Source organism: Salvia hispanica, chromosome 5 (assembly GCF_023119035.1).
Source record: "Salvia hispanica cultivar TCC Black 2014 chromosome 5, UniMelb_Shisp_WGS_1.0, whole genome shotgun sequence".
NCBI classification, from domain to species: domain Eukaryota; kingdom Viridiplantae; phylum Streptophyta; class Magnoliopsida; order Lamiales; family Lamiaceae; genus Salvia; species Salvia hispanica.
Genome location: NC_062969.1, coordinates 23,393,657 through 23,410,030, shown reverse-complemented (window position 1 = coordinate 23,410,030; position 16,374 = coordinate 23,393,657). Strand labels below are relative to the sequence as shown.

Genomic DNA, 16,374 nt, shown 5'->3' with positions numbered 1-16,374 from the left:
CCTAAAAAAAAAAAAAAAAAAAAAACTCTTAAAACTCAAAAATTAGTATCGGTTCGTGCACACTATGAGCGTGTGTTCTTCAGAAACTGGCAAAAGTCAGTTACAGCAATCCGCTACAAAATCGTTAACTTATTTTCATATAGCAGAGAATCATCCAGGAAACACAAAGATGCGACTTCAACAGAAGTTTAGCACATAAAAAAACTCAAGTTCGTATAATCAGCAAGGAAGTAATGCTTGATGGGAACAAGTAGCAAAACAGAGAACGAAAAGAGTAAACAGACCAGAAAAAAAAAGTGAAAATCGCACCTTGCAAGTGGAAATTTCCGAGAGATGATTTTGAAAAACCAAGCCTTAGCAAATTGAAATTGAAATTGAAATGTGTGTATTAGGTTTACAACAAAGCAAAATAAATTTGGAGTGATGAGGAGAGAGGAGAGAGAAGGACACTGATCATCTGCGGCTGCTGATTTACAGCCCAAATGTTTGCCGCATTAGCGAGTCTTGTGGAGCAAGACTTATTTCAAATTCCCGCAAAACGTGATCATTTTTGGCAACGTGATCAAATAACCTATCCTTTTAAATGGAGTAAACTATATAATAAAAAGTCACACATGCACGGTTCCTTACCTTTTGTTTTGGGACTAAATGACCCTCCTCCAACCATGAATAAAGGGCATATCAATACCTATTGACTAAATTTTGTCTCTCTCTCCTCTTATCCATATTAATTCATTCCTCTTTTCAATACTTTCAATGATTAATTTCTCCTTCCCTATGCATCCTCTATTTCATTTTATTACTCTTATTTTTATTTTTAATCTTTCTTCTTAATTTTTTTTTCTGCTCTCTTATTTGCATTAATTGCACTTTCTATAACTTTGTGTCTTCTAATTTTTATTGCGCGCATGAAAAGAAGTCGCAACTTGGCCTGAGATAGGATTTGGATTTTGTTTTTTCCCAAGCATTTTACATTAGCTAATGCAAATCACCAGCAATCTTTTATTGCAAATAAATATGCATATAGTAGTCTAAAGAATAACCTATTGATCTGATATATTAAAATATAAATAAATTATTATGATACAAATGTGTATTACATTAATTTTTTTCCAAACTAAGAAATAAGTATAACGATGTCACAACTCAAAATGCATTATAGAAAGTTTGATGCTACACATTTTCAGTGAAAGCTACTGTACTATATTTTACTAGTAAAATATTCAAATCATTTAATATTCATAATTATTGCTCAGGCTGTTTGCTATTGCTATTCCGGGTCTTACTGATGTAGACTAGCAGTGGCTGAATTGCAGTGTGTTTCTTTTATGGTTGGATTTTTATTTTTGGACCGTCAGCTCACCATCTTCGTATGGTTTGTGTCTTTTTTGCATTAGAAACATTAATTGACTAGAAACAGTCAAGCTGGTCAATTTTTGTCGTGTTATACTCTCTTCGTTCGTTAATAGGAGTCTCATTTTTGCACGGATTTTAGAAATGTTAAGAAAAATAGATGAAATAAAGTTAATGGAATAGGATTTTCATTTGGATAAATTTGTTTTAAATAATATGCGAGTGAAATGAATTAGTGGAATGTGAAATTTTTTTATTATTTATTGTAATTATGAATTAGACTCTTATTCGCAGACGGAGTGAGTAATTATATGCCCATGGCCTAGCGTCAAAATCTAGACACTCTTATGATAATTGATCAAGATCAGGGGGGACAAAACAATCAAGACAAACTTTTAATTTCTATATAGATTTTAGTCCCATAGTTAATATCAATACTTCAATAGGCACCAATAAATCATACTACGATATTTTATCATTGTGATTTCTCTGATTTCCGTTTTCACCTTTTCTACAATTACTTTTTGTTTGTATGTATTTTTCTTTTTATTTATAGTAGTACTATTTTTATTAAGATTAACATTTTATTATTGCAATTCCATTTTCAAAAGGTTGTGTTCAAGCATTTTACAAAACGAAGTGTCAGATACGAAATTGAATTGAGAAACCACTGACCTGTATCATAATGAAATCAAAATTATGTGACAATACTTAGTAGAAAACTATCATTCTTCAAGTCATTGTTTGTCTGGAACATCTCAACTAAGAAGCCTAGCATGAAAAATTCAAATAAATGGCAGTATTCTCTCTATATTTCTCGAGGTTACACCTTACAATTAACTCATTGTACAACAGTTTTGACTGCTATCTACCTTGTGTCCAAGTGATTGTAAGTTGATTATGCGAAGCTGTGGGATTAGAGTCGTTGGAGTTGTGATCAATAGCAATGTTCCTCTCCGAGAAGAAACCCGGCTGCTTCGCCTGCGGCAGTGCCACTCCATTCCCCAGCATGAACACCACAGACGACATGCTTGGCCTGTCGTCCGGGCTATTCTGCACGCACAGCAGCCCAACATGGATCGTACGTTCCACTTGTCCCAAGTCGAATGCCTCATCCAGACAAGGATCAACTAGTTTTCTCAAACTATCTTCTTTGTAAAGACTCCACGCCTTCACACAGTTTTAGTTGCTTTAGACTATCAAGCAGTAAAAAGAAGAAAAAAAGTGAGACAGCTTACATGTCCAAGAAGGTTGAGATTGTGGTCTTTAAGGAGGAATCCTCTGTTTCTGTTGCCGCTAACAATCTCTAGCACGAGAACACCGAAACTGAAAACGTCGGATTTGACTGAAAACAACCCATCTATAGCGTACTCCGGAGACATGTAACCACTGTGACAGAGTACAAGTACATGTTAGGATCCTTGTTAATAGTATAGCTAGAAGCTTGATTTTCTTACTAAGTCCCAACAACTCTGCGCGTCTGAGCTTCTGTTTGGTTTCCTCCAAAGCTCCTAGCTAATCCAAAGTCCGATATCTTGGGAATCATATCAGCATCTAGCAGTATGTTGCTAGCTTTGAGGTCGCGGTGGATGATTCTCAGCCTCGAATCTTGGTGAAGATACAGTAGCCCTTTAGCAATTCCATTGATGATATTGAAGCGCTTTTGCCAGTCAAGGAGCCTACTCTTCTCTTGGTCTGTCCAAATATAGACAATTAGAAGAGAGCCAAATGCAGCTTTGTGAGTTTAAATTGCATAACGCTCTCACCAAATAACGTTAAGTCAAGGCTGTAATTAGGCATGTATTCGTAGACCAACATGTACTCGTCTCCTTGAGCGCAAAATCCCAGAGTCCTCACCAGATTGCGGTGCTGGAGTTTGGATATCAGCGTTACTTCGTTTCTCAGCTCATTCACTCCCTGCGTTGAGGTCTTCGACAAACGTTTGACAGCAATTTCATGCCCGTCTTTCAGCACGCCCTGGACACCATTGTGGAAATGTGAAATGTCATACAAATAATGCTACAAATTTCAAGTAGAATCCTTACCATGTACACAGGTCCAAATCCGCCCTCACCCAGCTTATTCTTGTCTGAAAAATTATCAGTAGCTTTCAAAACTGTAGACAAGCTAAAGAATGGCAGCTCCGCGTCTTTAACATGAGTTGCACTGAACATCCCTACAACATAATCAACGTCAATACCAAAATCAAGCACAAATAGACACTGATAATTAGTAAACATTTGTATTACACCTTGACTCATACTGGGATCCTTCTTCGTCTTCCGGCCATAAACATAACCGAGGATTAGGCACACAAAAACCACAGACGTAACACTTGCAATAATGATAGATCTTGTTCTCCCTTTGTTACCGTCAACGCTTGCCACATCTTCAATCAAACAAAACCAAACCAAACATCACAATCAATTTATCTCATACATTAATGCTGACCAGAAGCTTCCTAGTACTTACCTTCAACCTCAGAAGCAGCCATTCTGATGTAAAGATCCTGGCCAGCCGAAGCCAGAGTTCGGATATCGATCAAGTCGGCATGGTAGAACAAGCATCCACTCCCGTCTCCACTGATATTCAGCTGCGCATACGCCACACATGAACAGTCCCTCGAGCAATCCACTTGGCACTCCGTGAGGCTCCTCCTCTCGTTATTGTTGGTAGTGTTGCGAGCATCAGGCAGCTTGATCCCAGAGTACTTCAAAAACTTATCTCCGTCACAGCTCAGCGCAGTCCTCCTCACGCACCCGCCCGACCAGTCCGTCCCATCCCAGCTCTCTGGATCTCTCGGCACGAACCTGTCGAGACATCCGCACGACGGGGACGTCCCCACATTGCAGATGCCGTGCGGACCGCACAGCGCATAGTTGTCGCAGTTGTCCGCCGGCATGTTGGAGTAAGTGGTCCATGAATTCGCCCGATCGTTCCACGTGGACCGCACTCCTACGCCATTGGGAGTCAGGGTCGACCTCGACAAGACCGAGTCCGTGACCGCGCGCAATGTGTAGTGCACTTCATCTCGGGTTATCTGGACCGACCCGCTGTAGGTCGGGTCGTTGCTCGTGTTGGGGGCCCCGCTCCACCGGAGACCGTTCCACGGCCCGATCCTGTACATAATTTGTTCTCCCTTTTTCAACATCAGCTGAGGGTATCCGGTGGGGTCCACGTGGGACGAATACTCGCCTTTCGCCGGATCGTCGTTGCTTTTCCACGACGAAATGTAGGTCTCGAGGCCGGTGACGTAGTTCCATCCCAGCCGGATTCCGGCTAAAAACGTGTCGCAGGGGTAATCGAAGCTCTGCCAGAGGAAGTTATCATCATCGTCTGCATCTTTGACGATCAGATTCCCTGAATCGAGCAATCGCGCGGTTGGATGTGGGGATGGAGTAAACGGCGATGACCAGACGGTGCCGTTAGTTCCGTTAAGAAGCGCGAGGATGCCGGGTGGCGTTACCGTTAAGACGCCGGATGTGTCTGTGAGTGGGGATTCTCTGTTTGCGACCCACACATATGTGGGGACGGTTATATTGTTGTACCAGATTCCTACGTAACGGTTTGTGGAAGTGGCGAGGTTGAAGAAACCGAGCTTGAATACTCCGTTGGGAGAAACGAGTGCTTCTCCATCTCTGATTGTTGCAGAGGTGTTTATGGTGTCGATTGCGGTACAAAGTAGGATGTTGAATAGAAGAAAATAGATGAGTAAAAATGCTGATGAATTCTTTCGGTATTCGTCCATGCCTGCGGCTGATCATTGAATTTTTCCGAATGTAGTTATTAGAACCAGCTATCAAATGCTGTACTCAGCAAGACTTTGACCAAATCAAGTTGTTCTTCAAACAGATTGTAAACCTTTTAGTGGAGTAATATTTTCTCATCGTGGCGGCTGGGCTGACCCATTTTTATGGACTAACTTTATTCAAATGTACTCTGTTATGAGGTCTCTAGAGATCTAAGAAAATAGTAGTACAATTAATATGGAATAGTAATAAATTAACTATGTAATGTTGGAACTATGGTGGCCAGTTGACAATCATCAAACAAGAAATTGGCTACTTAAAACCTCCTGCATATGTTCATTTTTACTCTGATGGAGGGATTCAAAAGGCAAAAACTATGTATATGATCCTTACAAGTTAATATCGCAAACAGTGGCGTATACACGTAGTAATAAGTTGTACCCCCAAAATTGTATGCTTTGATATTATATGTAGTCTTATTTGACATAATCTGGTGGTGGCCTAGTGGTATGTTGGTTCTCTCCCAATGCTAGAGGGCTGGGTTCAATTCTTCTTGGGCACATTTTCTGCCATTAATTTTTACTTTAACTTTCTCTTCTCCAAATTAACTTTGTTTTAATCTATATCACTTCTAATTCAATTTTATTTTATTCTCAATTCATATTTAAATTTTATTATTTATTACTTTAACTTTCTCTTCTCCAAATTAACTTTGTTTTAATCTATATCACCTCTAATTCAATTTTATTTTATTCTCAATTCATATTTAAGTTTTATTATTTATTTTGGTTTTAACAAATATTTATGTGTTTAACCACTAACTTGCTCTTTTTTAATTTAGTTTTGTATTCTTTCATATTTAATTTTCATTAATTATTTTGTAGTAGATACTTATATGACTAATATAGCATTTAAATATCAATGTAATATTTGTTGAAAAATTAGAGAAGGGCAGCAAGAGTAATGAGCATCAAATTTTTTAATGCAACTAGAGTAAAGAATGTTGGTTGGAAAGAGAAGAATAGAACAAAGTTACAAGAAGAAGCATACCAAAATGCAGCCGGCCATGACTGTTGATGTAACCCCTCAATATTTCATAAACAAGCTCACAATCATCTCTTACATCATGTCCCTCTCCTACCACTACCAGAATCACTCATCAAAACACCACACAATCCCAAAACGAATTTCACAATGCTCGCGCCAACATGATTCCTTTGCAACCTGTTATTATCACTTTCACAATCCTGTCTCTGCGATACGCCTACTCCCAGCAGTATTACGACCACACTCCATGCTCCTCTCACACCACCAATCCCGCCGCCGCCTACACCTGCGCCTCCGCCGGAACCTCCTGCCCCACATTCATAGTCTACAGAACCAACCGCCACTTCTCAACCGTCTCCGCCATCTCAACCCTGTTCCAAACCGACTCCCGCACCTTACTCTCCGTCAACCCTAACGTCTCCACTCCGTCGCAGCCTCTCCCCTCCGGCCACGAACTCCTCGTCCCGGTCACGTGCTCCTGCGCCGCCGATCGCGTCTACCGCTCCTACTTCACCTACACCGCCACTCAACACACCTCAATTTCAGAAATCGCCTGCGCAGTTTACGAAGGTCTGGTGAAATCCGACGCGTTAACGGCGGAAAATCGCGCCCTCGGTAACGGCGTTAGTGCTGGCTCCACGCTCCGTTTGCCTCTCAAGTGCGCTTGTTTGGATGAAGTTTTCGAAAACGATCCAGTTAAATATCTCGTCGCCTACCCTCTCATTGAAGGAGACACCACCAAAAAATTGGCGGGAAAATTCAACGTTGCAGAGGAGGAGATATGGAGGTTCAACCGCATGGATCCGTTCGCGCCGCCGGTTTTTCCTAACACGACGGTTTTGATTCCGGTGAGAGACGAGCCGTTGATCAATTTCAGCATTCCTGATGCAGATCCGCCGACGCTTCAGTTCCTGCCGACGCAACCGGTTGAAAAGAGGCGAAACGCGCCGGAATTGAGGAAATTGTACATCGCCGGATCCGTAATCGGAACTTTTCTGATGGCTGCTCTGACGATCTCCTGCTGTTTGTACATGAAGGCGTTGAAGAAGTTCAAAATCGAGAGAATTCGGTCAATGAACTCATGCTCGACTCCGATCAGCTCTCCTTTCTCGGCGCCGCCGACGAGGAGCTCCACGAATTCATGCTTGTCGCCGGATCTGCTCGTCGGGGTGAAGTACTCTCTCCGGAGCTACAGCATTGAGGAGATCAGCTCCGCGACGAAGAATTTCAGCGGCGAGGTGAAGACGAGCGGCGGGATCTACAGGTGCGGCAGCGGCGAGGCGAATGCGATGATGATGATCAAAGAGATGCGATTGGAGAAGACTCGTCAGGTGATCGACGTCCACTCCAGAATCAATCACGTGAACATCGTGAAGCTCCGCGGCGTCTGCTACGGCGGCGGCGACGACGAGGAAGATCGGACGTCGAGCTGCTGCTATCTGGTGTTCGAGCTCCCCGTCAATGGCAGCTTAAGAGATTACTTGAAAAGTTCATCTGGCGCGCTTCAATGGCATCGGAGGACTCAGATCGCATTCGACATCGCGACGGGGCTCCACTACCTGCGCTACTCCGTGACGGCCTACACGGACCAGCTGAGGCTGAGCAGCGACAACGTATACTTGAGCTCGAGCTGGAGGGCGAAGATATTTGTTTCAGGCGAGAATCGGAGAAGCTCGGGCGTGGATCGGAGCGGAGAGATGTTTGATTTTGGGGTGGTGCTGATGGAAGTGATAAGCGGGAAGGAAGTGGGGGTGGATGAGAGAGGGGTGAGGGAGGCGATGGGGTTTATGGGAGAGAAGGAAGGAGGGTGCTTTGATCAGTTGAGGAGTTTTGTGGATTCTTCACTGAGAGATGATTATCCATTAGCGGAGGCATTGTGTATGGCTGTTTTGGCTGGATCATGCGTAGACCATGATCCCATGCATAGGCCCTCCATTGAAGATGTGCTCAAGATTCTTGCTAGGATGCTCTAGTCAGAGTAACACTACATTATCGGATCAAATATACAAGCAAATAAATTGTGTAATTAATATATTTGCGTCACAGTATTTGGACATAAATTTATATCCAATGGTGTATTTGTATTTTTGTGGTGATTTTTGACGGTGCTTTGTTCCAAGCTATAAATTTTGACTACAAACTAAACAATATAATGCTAGATACTATACGCCTCGAGATGCTTTTGTTTGGGTTTTCTTCAAATTATGAAATCAAGATAAAATTGGCCGTTGTGAAACAAACCAAGAGAATGGATTTAAAATGTTGGTTGATGTGACTGAGCACCATATTATAGTGTAATATTTGCGCCATTTTGTCTTAAGAAGTTGTTCTGTGTGCCTAGCTAATTAGAAGGTAGGTTTTATTAACAAATGAACAGAAATTCAGAGCTTGTGTCATAGTGTACACATTTGGCCTCAAATATTATAACTTTACTACTATACCAACACACGCACACACAAGCACATGCGCACGCACATTAAAAGTATTCTTCTTTGGCTAGACGCGCAAAAATACAATAATATAATATATATATATATATATATATATATATATATATATAGCAACTTAATTTGCTTGTGTTGATTTCACGTTGAATTTCCAATTTACCTGTATTGAAGTCGCATTGATTTTGCGTTGATTTTAATGGGGAAGATGAATTTGAGTTGATTCTGTGAAATTAACACAAATTCAGTGTTGATTTTGTGTTGCTGTTGATTTTGTGAAATTAACAAGATTTGGTGATGTTTATTTGTCGATTTCATGCGCTGATTTTGAAATTAACAAATATTTTGTGCTTGATTCCTTTTCTTATGTTCTTCCTTTTCTGTTGATTTTGTGTCGATTCTATAATAAATATCAACACGATATCAACACAATAGAGTAATATCAACACGATATCAACACAATAGAATAATATCAACACGATGTCAACACAATAAAATAAACTGCAATATGTTAAATCAACATAACATCAATAAATATCAACATAGAATCAACAACTATACACATCTATGTATAAAAATGTCTAACATAGAATCAACCACGTTCAATGAAATATCAACAGAAAATAACAAAATCAACATAGGACGAACCGCGTACAAAAATAGAAAGATCCTAAAGAAACAAAAAAATAAAATACTACTCCATTAACTAAGAATCAACGTTGTTAAATGAAAAATCATAAAAAAAATGCAGATGATTAAGTTTTCAAATCAATTTTAATGGTGTTACGATTCTTTTCATGAAATGAATAATTTCAGTTTGGAATGTGGGAGTAAATTAAGGAATGTATAAACTGAAAAAAAACTTGAGTTACAGAAATACCCTCTGTTGACAAAATACATGCTCTTGTTGATATTCATTTCAGTTCTAAATGTTTAAATTATATTAAAAACCCCTCTAAAACTCTCGAATGTTTCTCACCCAAGTTTCTCTCCCAAACAATTCTGCAAATCTTCAAAAATCACTTATACAATTATGCAAATCTTCAAAAATCAATCAAACATTGTTATTCATCTCCTAATCCTAGATCTACGAAATCAGTTTCCTACATCAATAAGTTCCAAAAATGAGGATTGAAGAACTAAATGTAAGGGAATCGGCTGAAGCTGAAGCGCCGATTGTCGCCGGAAAAAGGCATCCAAATCGGCGATCGATGAAGCGACTTCTACAGGTTAAGAAATTTATTCAAATTTCAAGGAATATTGCTTCGATTTTAGTGTATTAAAATACTTCTGAATTTGTTTTCTTATGAATTCGATTCTGCTGATTTTTTTTGTTGATTAGCAATGGTAAAATCAGAAGAGATGGAATTGAAAATTGTTGCTGGTAAAAAAGGAAGAGAACAAGCATCTCCTTCCAGTTAAGGATTTGTTTACATTTTAAAGATTATTGACATTTTATACAATAGCTATTGACATAGTTATAGCAATATACTTGTGTTTTCTATAAACAACATATACTTGTCATTGACATGATATTGTATACTGTTGACATATGTAATTGTTGCATCTTCTGCCAATTGTTTGATGAAAGTTCTCAATGAAGTTGGCTACTGAAAGTTCGTCAAAGTGTTTTTATTTTTTTATTTTTATGATTTTGAAAACAATTAATTTCGTCTCGCTGTAAAAACATGTTTCTCAGTATGAAATATCGGAATAATGTTTTTGATACATGACTAAATTTAACAAATTTACAAAGTTCATTTGATATTCAACAGTAGTAAATAAATTATAGTTGAGGTCATGAACTGCTAGTAATCATGGAGAGCAAAAACTACCAATCAGGCCACTATGCCACCTAGGGCGACGATCAGACGTTGCTCCAGTGCCTGCATTAGGAGCTTTACAATCTCAAGTTTCTAATCGTCGTGGATGATGTCTGGGACACTAATGCTTGGGATCAGATCGCGCATACCTTGGCGGATAAGGAAACGGCAGCCGGATTCTTCTCACCACTAGGCCTCGGGTGGTCGTTGATAAAATTTTCGAAAAATCTAGTTTACTTCATGCGATGCAGCCGCTCGGGCTGGAGCACAACTGTCAGTTGCTATGTTATCTGACCTTCGGTGATATGCTGAAAAAAGATAATGATGATGTTACATTGCTCTGCCCTCCTCATTTGAAGGAAATTGGAAGATCGATCGCCGAGAAATGGAAAGGTCTTCCTCTGTCACTGGTTGTGGTTGGTGGTCTTCTCATTAGGAGACAAAAAAGATTGATTTCTGGAAAAAGATTGAAGAATATACTGCTGATGCAGCTGAAATGGAGGAGGGTTCCTACATGGAGATCTTGGCTCCCAGCTACATTTACTTGCCCGCTAGACTTCAAGGCTATTTCCTTTACCTGGGTGCATTCTCGGAAGATTGTGAGATATGTGTCTTTAAACTCATCAAACTTTGGGTTGCTGAAGCCTTCCTCCCAAAACCTGCACTTCCCACACAAACCATTGACTACTATTGTGGTTTCTGACTTTTGAACTTAGTAGTAATCAAATGTCAATCAGTTCAACAACTTGTATTGAAATGTCAACAACGCAAATACGATTCTTATAATTGAAAAAGAACAACTATTTTCTCTTAATTTTTTTATTTGAAACAAGTTCAAGTATCATGATTATACAATACATGTCAACAACTTTTATATCAAATGTCAACAACTTATATAAAAATGTCAACATCTTGTTTATCAAATGTCAACAACTTTGTATATATAGTGTCAACAACTCAAAACAATTCTTGTAATTAAAAAATAACAACTATTTTATCTTAATATTTTTTATTTGACACAAGTTCTAACATCATGATCATACAACACATGTCAATAGCTTGCATATCAAATGTCAACAACTTATAACAAAATGTCAACAGCTTGTCAACAATTTGTATAAAGTGTCAACAACTCAAAAATATTTCTTGTAATTAAAAAATAACAACTATTTTATCTTAATTTTTTTATTTGACACAAGTTCTGACATCATGGTCATACAATACACGTCAATAGCCTGCATATCAAATGTCAACAACTTATAGCAAAATGTCAACAGCTTGTCAACAACTTTTATAGTGTGAACAACTCAAAAAACAAATCTTATAATTAAAAAAGAACAAGTATTTTTTTTCTTTTTTTTTTCCTTTTTACCACAAGTTCTGGTACGATGATCATACAATACACATCAATAGAGAGCAAAATCAAATATCAACAACTAATAAGAAAATGTCATTAACTTGTAGTATATGTCAAAAACTAAAAAACAACTCTGATTATTAAAAAAGAACAATTATGTCTTCTCTTTTCCACAACTTCTGGCATTATGATCATTCACTTTATGACATTTTCCACAATGCTTATGAGATTTATTTGCTTTTTCAATTGCTTTCTCTATGTATGTAGATATATGTTATTGACATTATATGTATGTAGTTGACATGGATTATATATATAATTGACATGGATTGTAGTTGACATTATATGTATGTAGATGAGATGGATTATATATATAATTGACATGGATTGTACACTGGTTGACATTATATGCGTATAGATGTACGTGTTAGATGACATGACATTATTGACATTTTATAAAATGTCAATAACTTTTAGTATATGTTAACAACTAAAAAAACAACTCTGATTGTTGTTGACATGGCTTGTACGTGTAGATGACATGACTTATAATTGTTGTTGACATGGTTTCTATGTATAGTTGACATGGTTTGTACGTGTAGTTGACATAGTATGTAACATAGTTGACATGGTTTGTACGTGTAGTAGACACGATATGTACCGTAGTTGACATGACTTGTATGTACCGTTGACACGATATGCACCATAGTTGACATAATTATATTAGTTGTTGACATGGCTAGTATATATAGTTGACATGATTTTTAATTGTAATTAACCTTAAAAACATGAATTGTAATTGTAATTACCCCTCCAGGTAGGACTGGGGCAGCCTGGACGCCCTCATCAGCGAGTAGCACGGAGGCAAGTCTGACTCCAACTTGTATTGAAATGTCAACAACTTATAACCAAATGTCAACAGCTTGTATAAAGTGTGTACAACTTAGAAAACAAATCTTAAAATTAAAAAAAAAAAACAAAATCATACAATAGATGTCAATAGAGAACAAAATCAAATATCAACAACGGGTCTTGTTAGGTTGAGATTTTTTAGCTTAATTGAGAATTGAGATGCATTTTCAGCCACTCATTCACAATTTTCGCGCAATGTCAACTACTCAAACATTATGTCAACTAGGGGGCATAATTGTCATTTTCGCGATGTCAACTACGAAGACATTATGTCAACTATGATGTCAACAACAAATGTTATTTATGGGAACCACGATGTCAACGGCAAACATTATTTATGTCAACTATTATGTCAACAACAACATTTTACAAATAATTAATGTCAACAACGAATATTTTCATGTCAATGACCTATATTATTTATGTCAACAACAACGTTTTATATATAATTCATGTCAACAACAATGTTTTACATATAATTCATGCCGTTGAAGCCGGATTTGACTGCAGAACAATACGGAACGATCCAAGGGCTTTTGCTGCGAAGTCCACTATACGCTCCCTCACAGCTGCTTTAGACTTGTTAAATGTCACCTTCCCATAAAATAGCACCTGTTTTAATTTTCAATCAATTCAAGTGCAGTTAGCATGTTATGCAGCATTGCAATCTTAACTAAGTTATTCGAGCTTTATACTACACAACCGCGCTTGAAAAAAAAGAACCACACACAAGATTTCATGAATTATAAGATCAAGAACTGATGGAGATTCACAATGTACCTGATGGTGGAAAAAGGCTTCCAATACATGGAATGTTGATGAAGAGTTGATCTTATTAGCTATATGCAGAGCCTTAGAAGTTGCAAATGAATTATCATGGTAACTGCAATCCAATCAGATTCATCTCTCAAATTATGCAAATTGCATAAGCAAGCAATCATAAATTGGAATAACAAATCCTACAACATAATGGGAAAATATGTAAACAAACTGAAACAGATAATGTCAACTAGCATATCTTAATTGACCCACATCAGCACCAACATCTCAAACATCATATCATGGACTCTCAACCCTATCCATAACACCTTCCTCCACCAACAAACACCACAGCAGAGGCTGTTCAGACAGGGGAGGTTGCATTTTGCATACAACTATTTTGTATATCAACAAAATGTCAACAAAGAGTATAGCTACATAGAATATTTAACAGGTAACATACATCAGACATCCTATCATGGACTCTCAACACTATCCATAACCCCTTCCTCCACCAACAAACACCACAACAGGGGCTGTTCAGACAGGGGAGGGTTCATTTTGCATAAAACTATTTTGTATATCAACAAAATGTCAACAAAGAGTATAGCTACATAGAATATTTAACATATAACATACATCATGCCAACAGATTTGCATTTATGTCAACAGAACATCAATTTAAATATCAACAGTGCATTTATGTCAACAGAGTATAATTCACCAACATAACACAAAAAAATCATGTTAATGAAACAGAATATCAACAAAGAGTATAGCTACAAAGTATAATTCACCAACATAACACAAAATTTGACAGGTAACATACATCATGTCAACAGATTTGCATTTATGTCAACAGAGTATAATTCACCAACACAACACAAAAAAATCATGTTAATGAAAATCAAACCAACTTACCTCCACCATTCGTCGACGTCGACTCGGAATAAGATGAAGAATCCATCAGATAACACTTAGGTGTTGATTATGAAGTGAAATCGAAGCTAAAGATGAAAAAGCAAAAAAATAAAAATTGATTAGGATGAAATTTGACTGGGCATCAACAAATAAAACATAAAAACAGAATCAAAGTAGATAAAATCGACCTAAAAACTTCAGATTCAACACCGAAATCCGTCGATTTGTCTTCTGATTTTCGAAAATTGATATCATGAGTAATCGTCGAATCAGATATCGTTCAAATCGTTGAAATCGTCTGCGTTCTAATTTTTGAGTCAATTGAATCAGAAATCGTTTCAATCAATTGAATCAGAGATCTCACGAAATCGCAATTCTCACCAAAATCGCAATTGAAAGCTGAAGAACTTCAAAATCGGTAAAATCGACCGAAAAACTTCAAAATCAACACAGAAATTGTCGAACTGGTCGTCTGTTTTTTGAAAATTGAATCGCAAATCAAATATCGTTGAAATCGTCTGAGTCTAATTTTCGAATCAATTGAATCATAAATCGTTAAAATAGATTCAATCAGTGATCTGATGGAAATCGCAAAATCTCACAAGAATCGCCAATCTCACGGTAATATGCTGAAGAACCCTAGATTAAAACGCGAAAAGACAGTTTTACCCTTTCATGTTAAATTAATCTAAAAATATTTATTGTGTGGCAAAATCTGGACCACTCATTTAATAAAAATTAGTGGCTGATATTGCATCTCATTTCTCAATTAGCCTAAATAATCTCAATTGATCACAATCCTATGTATATATATTGAGATTATTTAGGGCTAATTGAGAAATGAGATGCAATATCAGCCACTAATTTTTATTAAATGAGTGGTCCAGATTTTGCCACACAATAAATATTATTAGATTAGTTTAATATGAAAGGGTATAATGGTCTTTTCGCGTTTTAATTTAGGGTTCTTCATCATATTCAAGTTGCATTGGCGATTCTGCTGAGAATTTAACAATTCAATACTATCACTGATTGAATCTATTTTAACGATTTATGATTCAATTGATTCACAAAATTAGACTCAGACGATTTCAACGATTTCAACGATATCTGATTTGCGCTTCAATTTTCGAAAAACAGACGAACAGTTCGACGTTTTCGACGGATTTCTCTGTTGATTTTGACGTTTTTCGGTCGATTATACCCACTTTTATTCTGTTTTTATCCTTTATTTGTTGATGCCCAGTTAAATTTGTTCCTAATTAGTTTTTTTTTTTTTTTTCTCATCTTCAGGTTCGATTTCAGTTCATAATCAACAGCTAAGTGTTATTTGATGGATTCTTCATCTTATTCCGAGTCTACGTCGACGAATGGTGGAGGTAGTTTGGTTTGATTTTCATTAACATGAATTTTTTGTGTTATGTTGGTGATTTATGCTCTGTTGACATGATTTGAAAATCTGTTGACATGATTTATGTTACTTGGTAAATATTATGTGTTGTTGTTATGCTCTTTGTGGACATTCTGTTTCATTAACATTATTTTGTTGTGTTATGTTGGTGATTTATGCTCTGTTGACATGATTTATGTGTACTTGTTAAATATTCTGTTGGCATAGTGTGTTTGAATTGGTGTATTCTAATTAAATTGGACATTTTGATCCTGGTATTTTGAAGCATGTTCTGATATTTTGGTTTACATAACTTATATCAATTGTCTAAGAATTTTACAAGAGTGCAGCCACATCTTTAGATATAACTGTAGGGGTAATTTTCTGATTTATCTGAAGCTACTTTAGAAATCAGCTCAATAATTCTTGACTGAGGAAATAATTGGTGTAGACTGTTTAACCCTTTTTTTCTTAATCAGTTGTGAGTTTTCAAAGGAAAAGTATGGGTTATGAGCTCTTTGTTGACATTCTGTTTCATTAACATTATTTTTTTGTGTTATGTTGTTTATTTATGCTCTGTTGACATGATTTGAAAATCTGTTGACATGATTTATGTTCC

The 16,374-nt window shown here is 37.3% G+C and overlaps 3 protein-coding genes and 1 long non-coding RNA gene across 4 annotated transcripts in view; 1 reads left to right on the top strand and 3 right to left on the bottom strand.

The window, feature by feature from the left end:
• Window positions 1-335, bottom strand: part of LOC125189675 — a 7,108-nt gene extending 6,773 nt beyond the window's left edge. Inside the window, exon 1 of the mRNA XM_048086928.1 lies at window positions 310-335. The gene's annotated coding sequence lies outside the window, so the exon portion shown is untranslated. The remainder of the gene's footprint in view (window positions 1-309) is intronic.
• A 1,762-nt stretch (window positions 336-2,097) lies between these two features.
• LOC125190855 (G-type lectin S-receptor-like serine/threonine-protein kinase At4g27290) lies at window positions 2,098-4,554 on the bottom strand. The gene is made up of 7 exons (XM_048088261.1): window positions 3,826-4,554; window positions 3,605-3,742; window positions 3,399-3,529; window positions 3,120-3,330; window positions 2,811-3,048; window positions 2,592-2,742; window positions 2,098-2,523 (listed from the first exon to the last, which is right to left on the bottom strand). The coding sequence occupies exons 1-7, from the start codon at window positions 4,502-4,504 to the stop codon at window positions 2,218-2,220; spliced, it is 1,854 nt and encodes a 617-aa protein (XP_047944218.1). The 5' UTR covers window positions 4,505-4,554; the 3' UTR covers window positions 2,098-2,217.
• Window positions 4,555-6,310: 1,756 nt separating this feature from the next.
• LOC125189674 (lysM domain receptor-like kinase 4) lies at window positions 6,311-8,122 on the top strand. Its single transcript, XM_048086927.1, has one exon. The coding sequence runs from the start codon at window positions 6,311-6,313 to the stop codon at window positions 8,120-8,122; it is 1,812 nt and encodes a 603-aa protein (XP_047942884.1).
• A 5,120-nt stretch (window positions 8,123-13,242) lies between these two features.
• LOC125191098 lies at window positions 13,243-14,503 on the bottom strand. The gene is made up of 3 exons (XR_007171051.1): window positions 14,366-14,503; window positions 13,466-13,568; window positions 13,243-13,297 (listed from the first exon to the last, which is right to left on the bottom strand). It is a non-coding gene; the product is annotated as an uncharacterized LOC125191098 (long non-coding RNA).
• Between the last annotated feature and the right edge of the window lie 1,871 nt (window positions 14,504-16,374).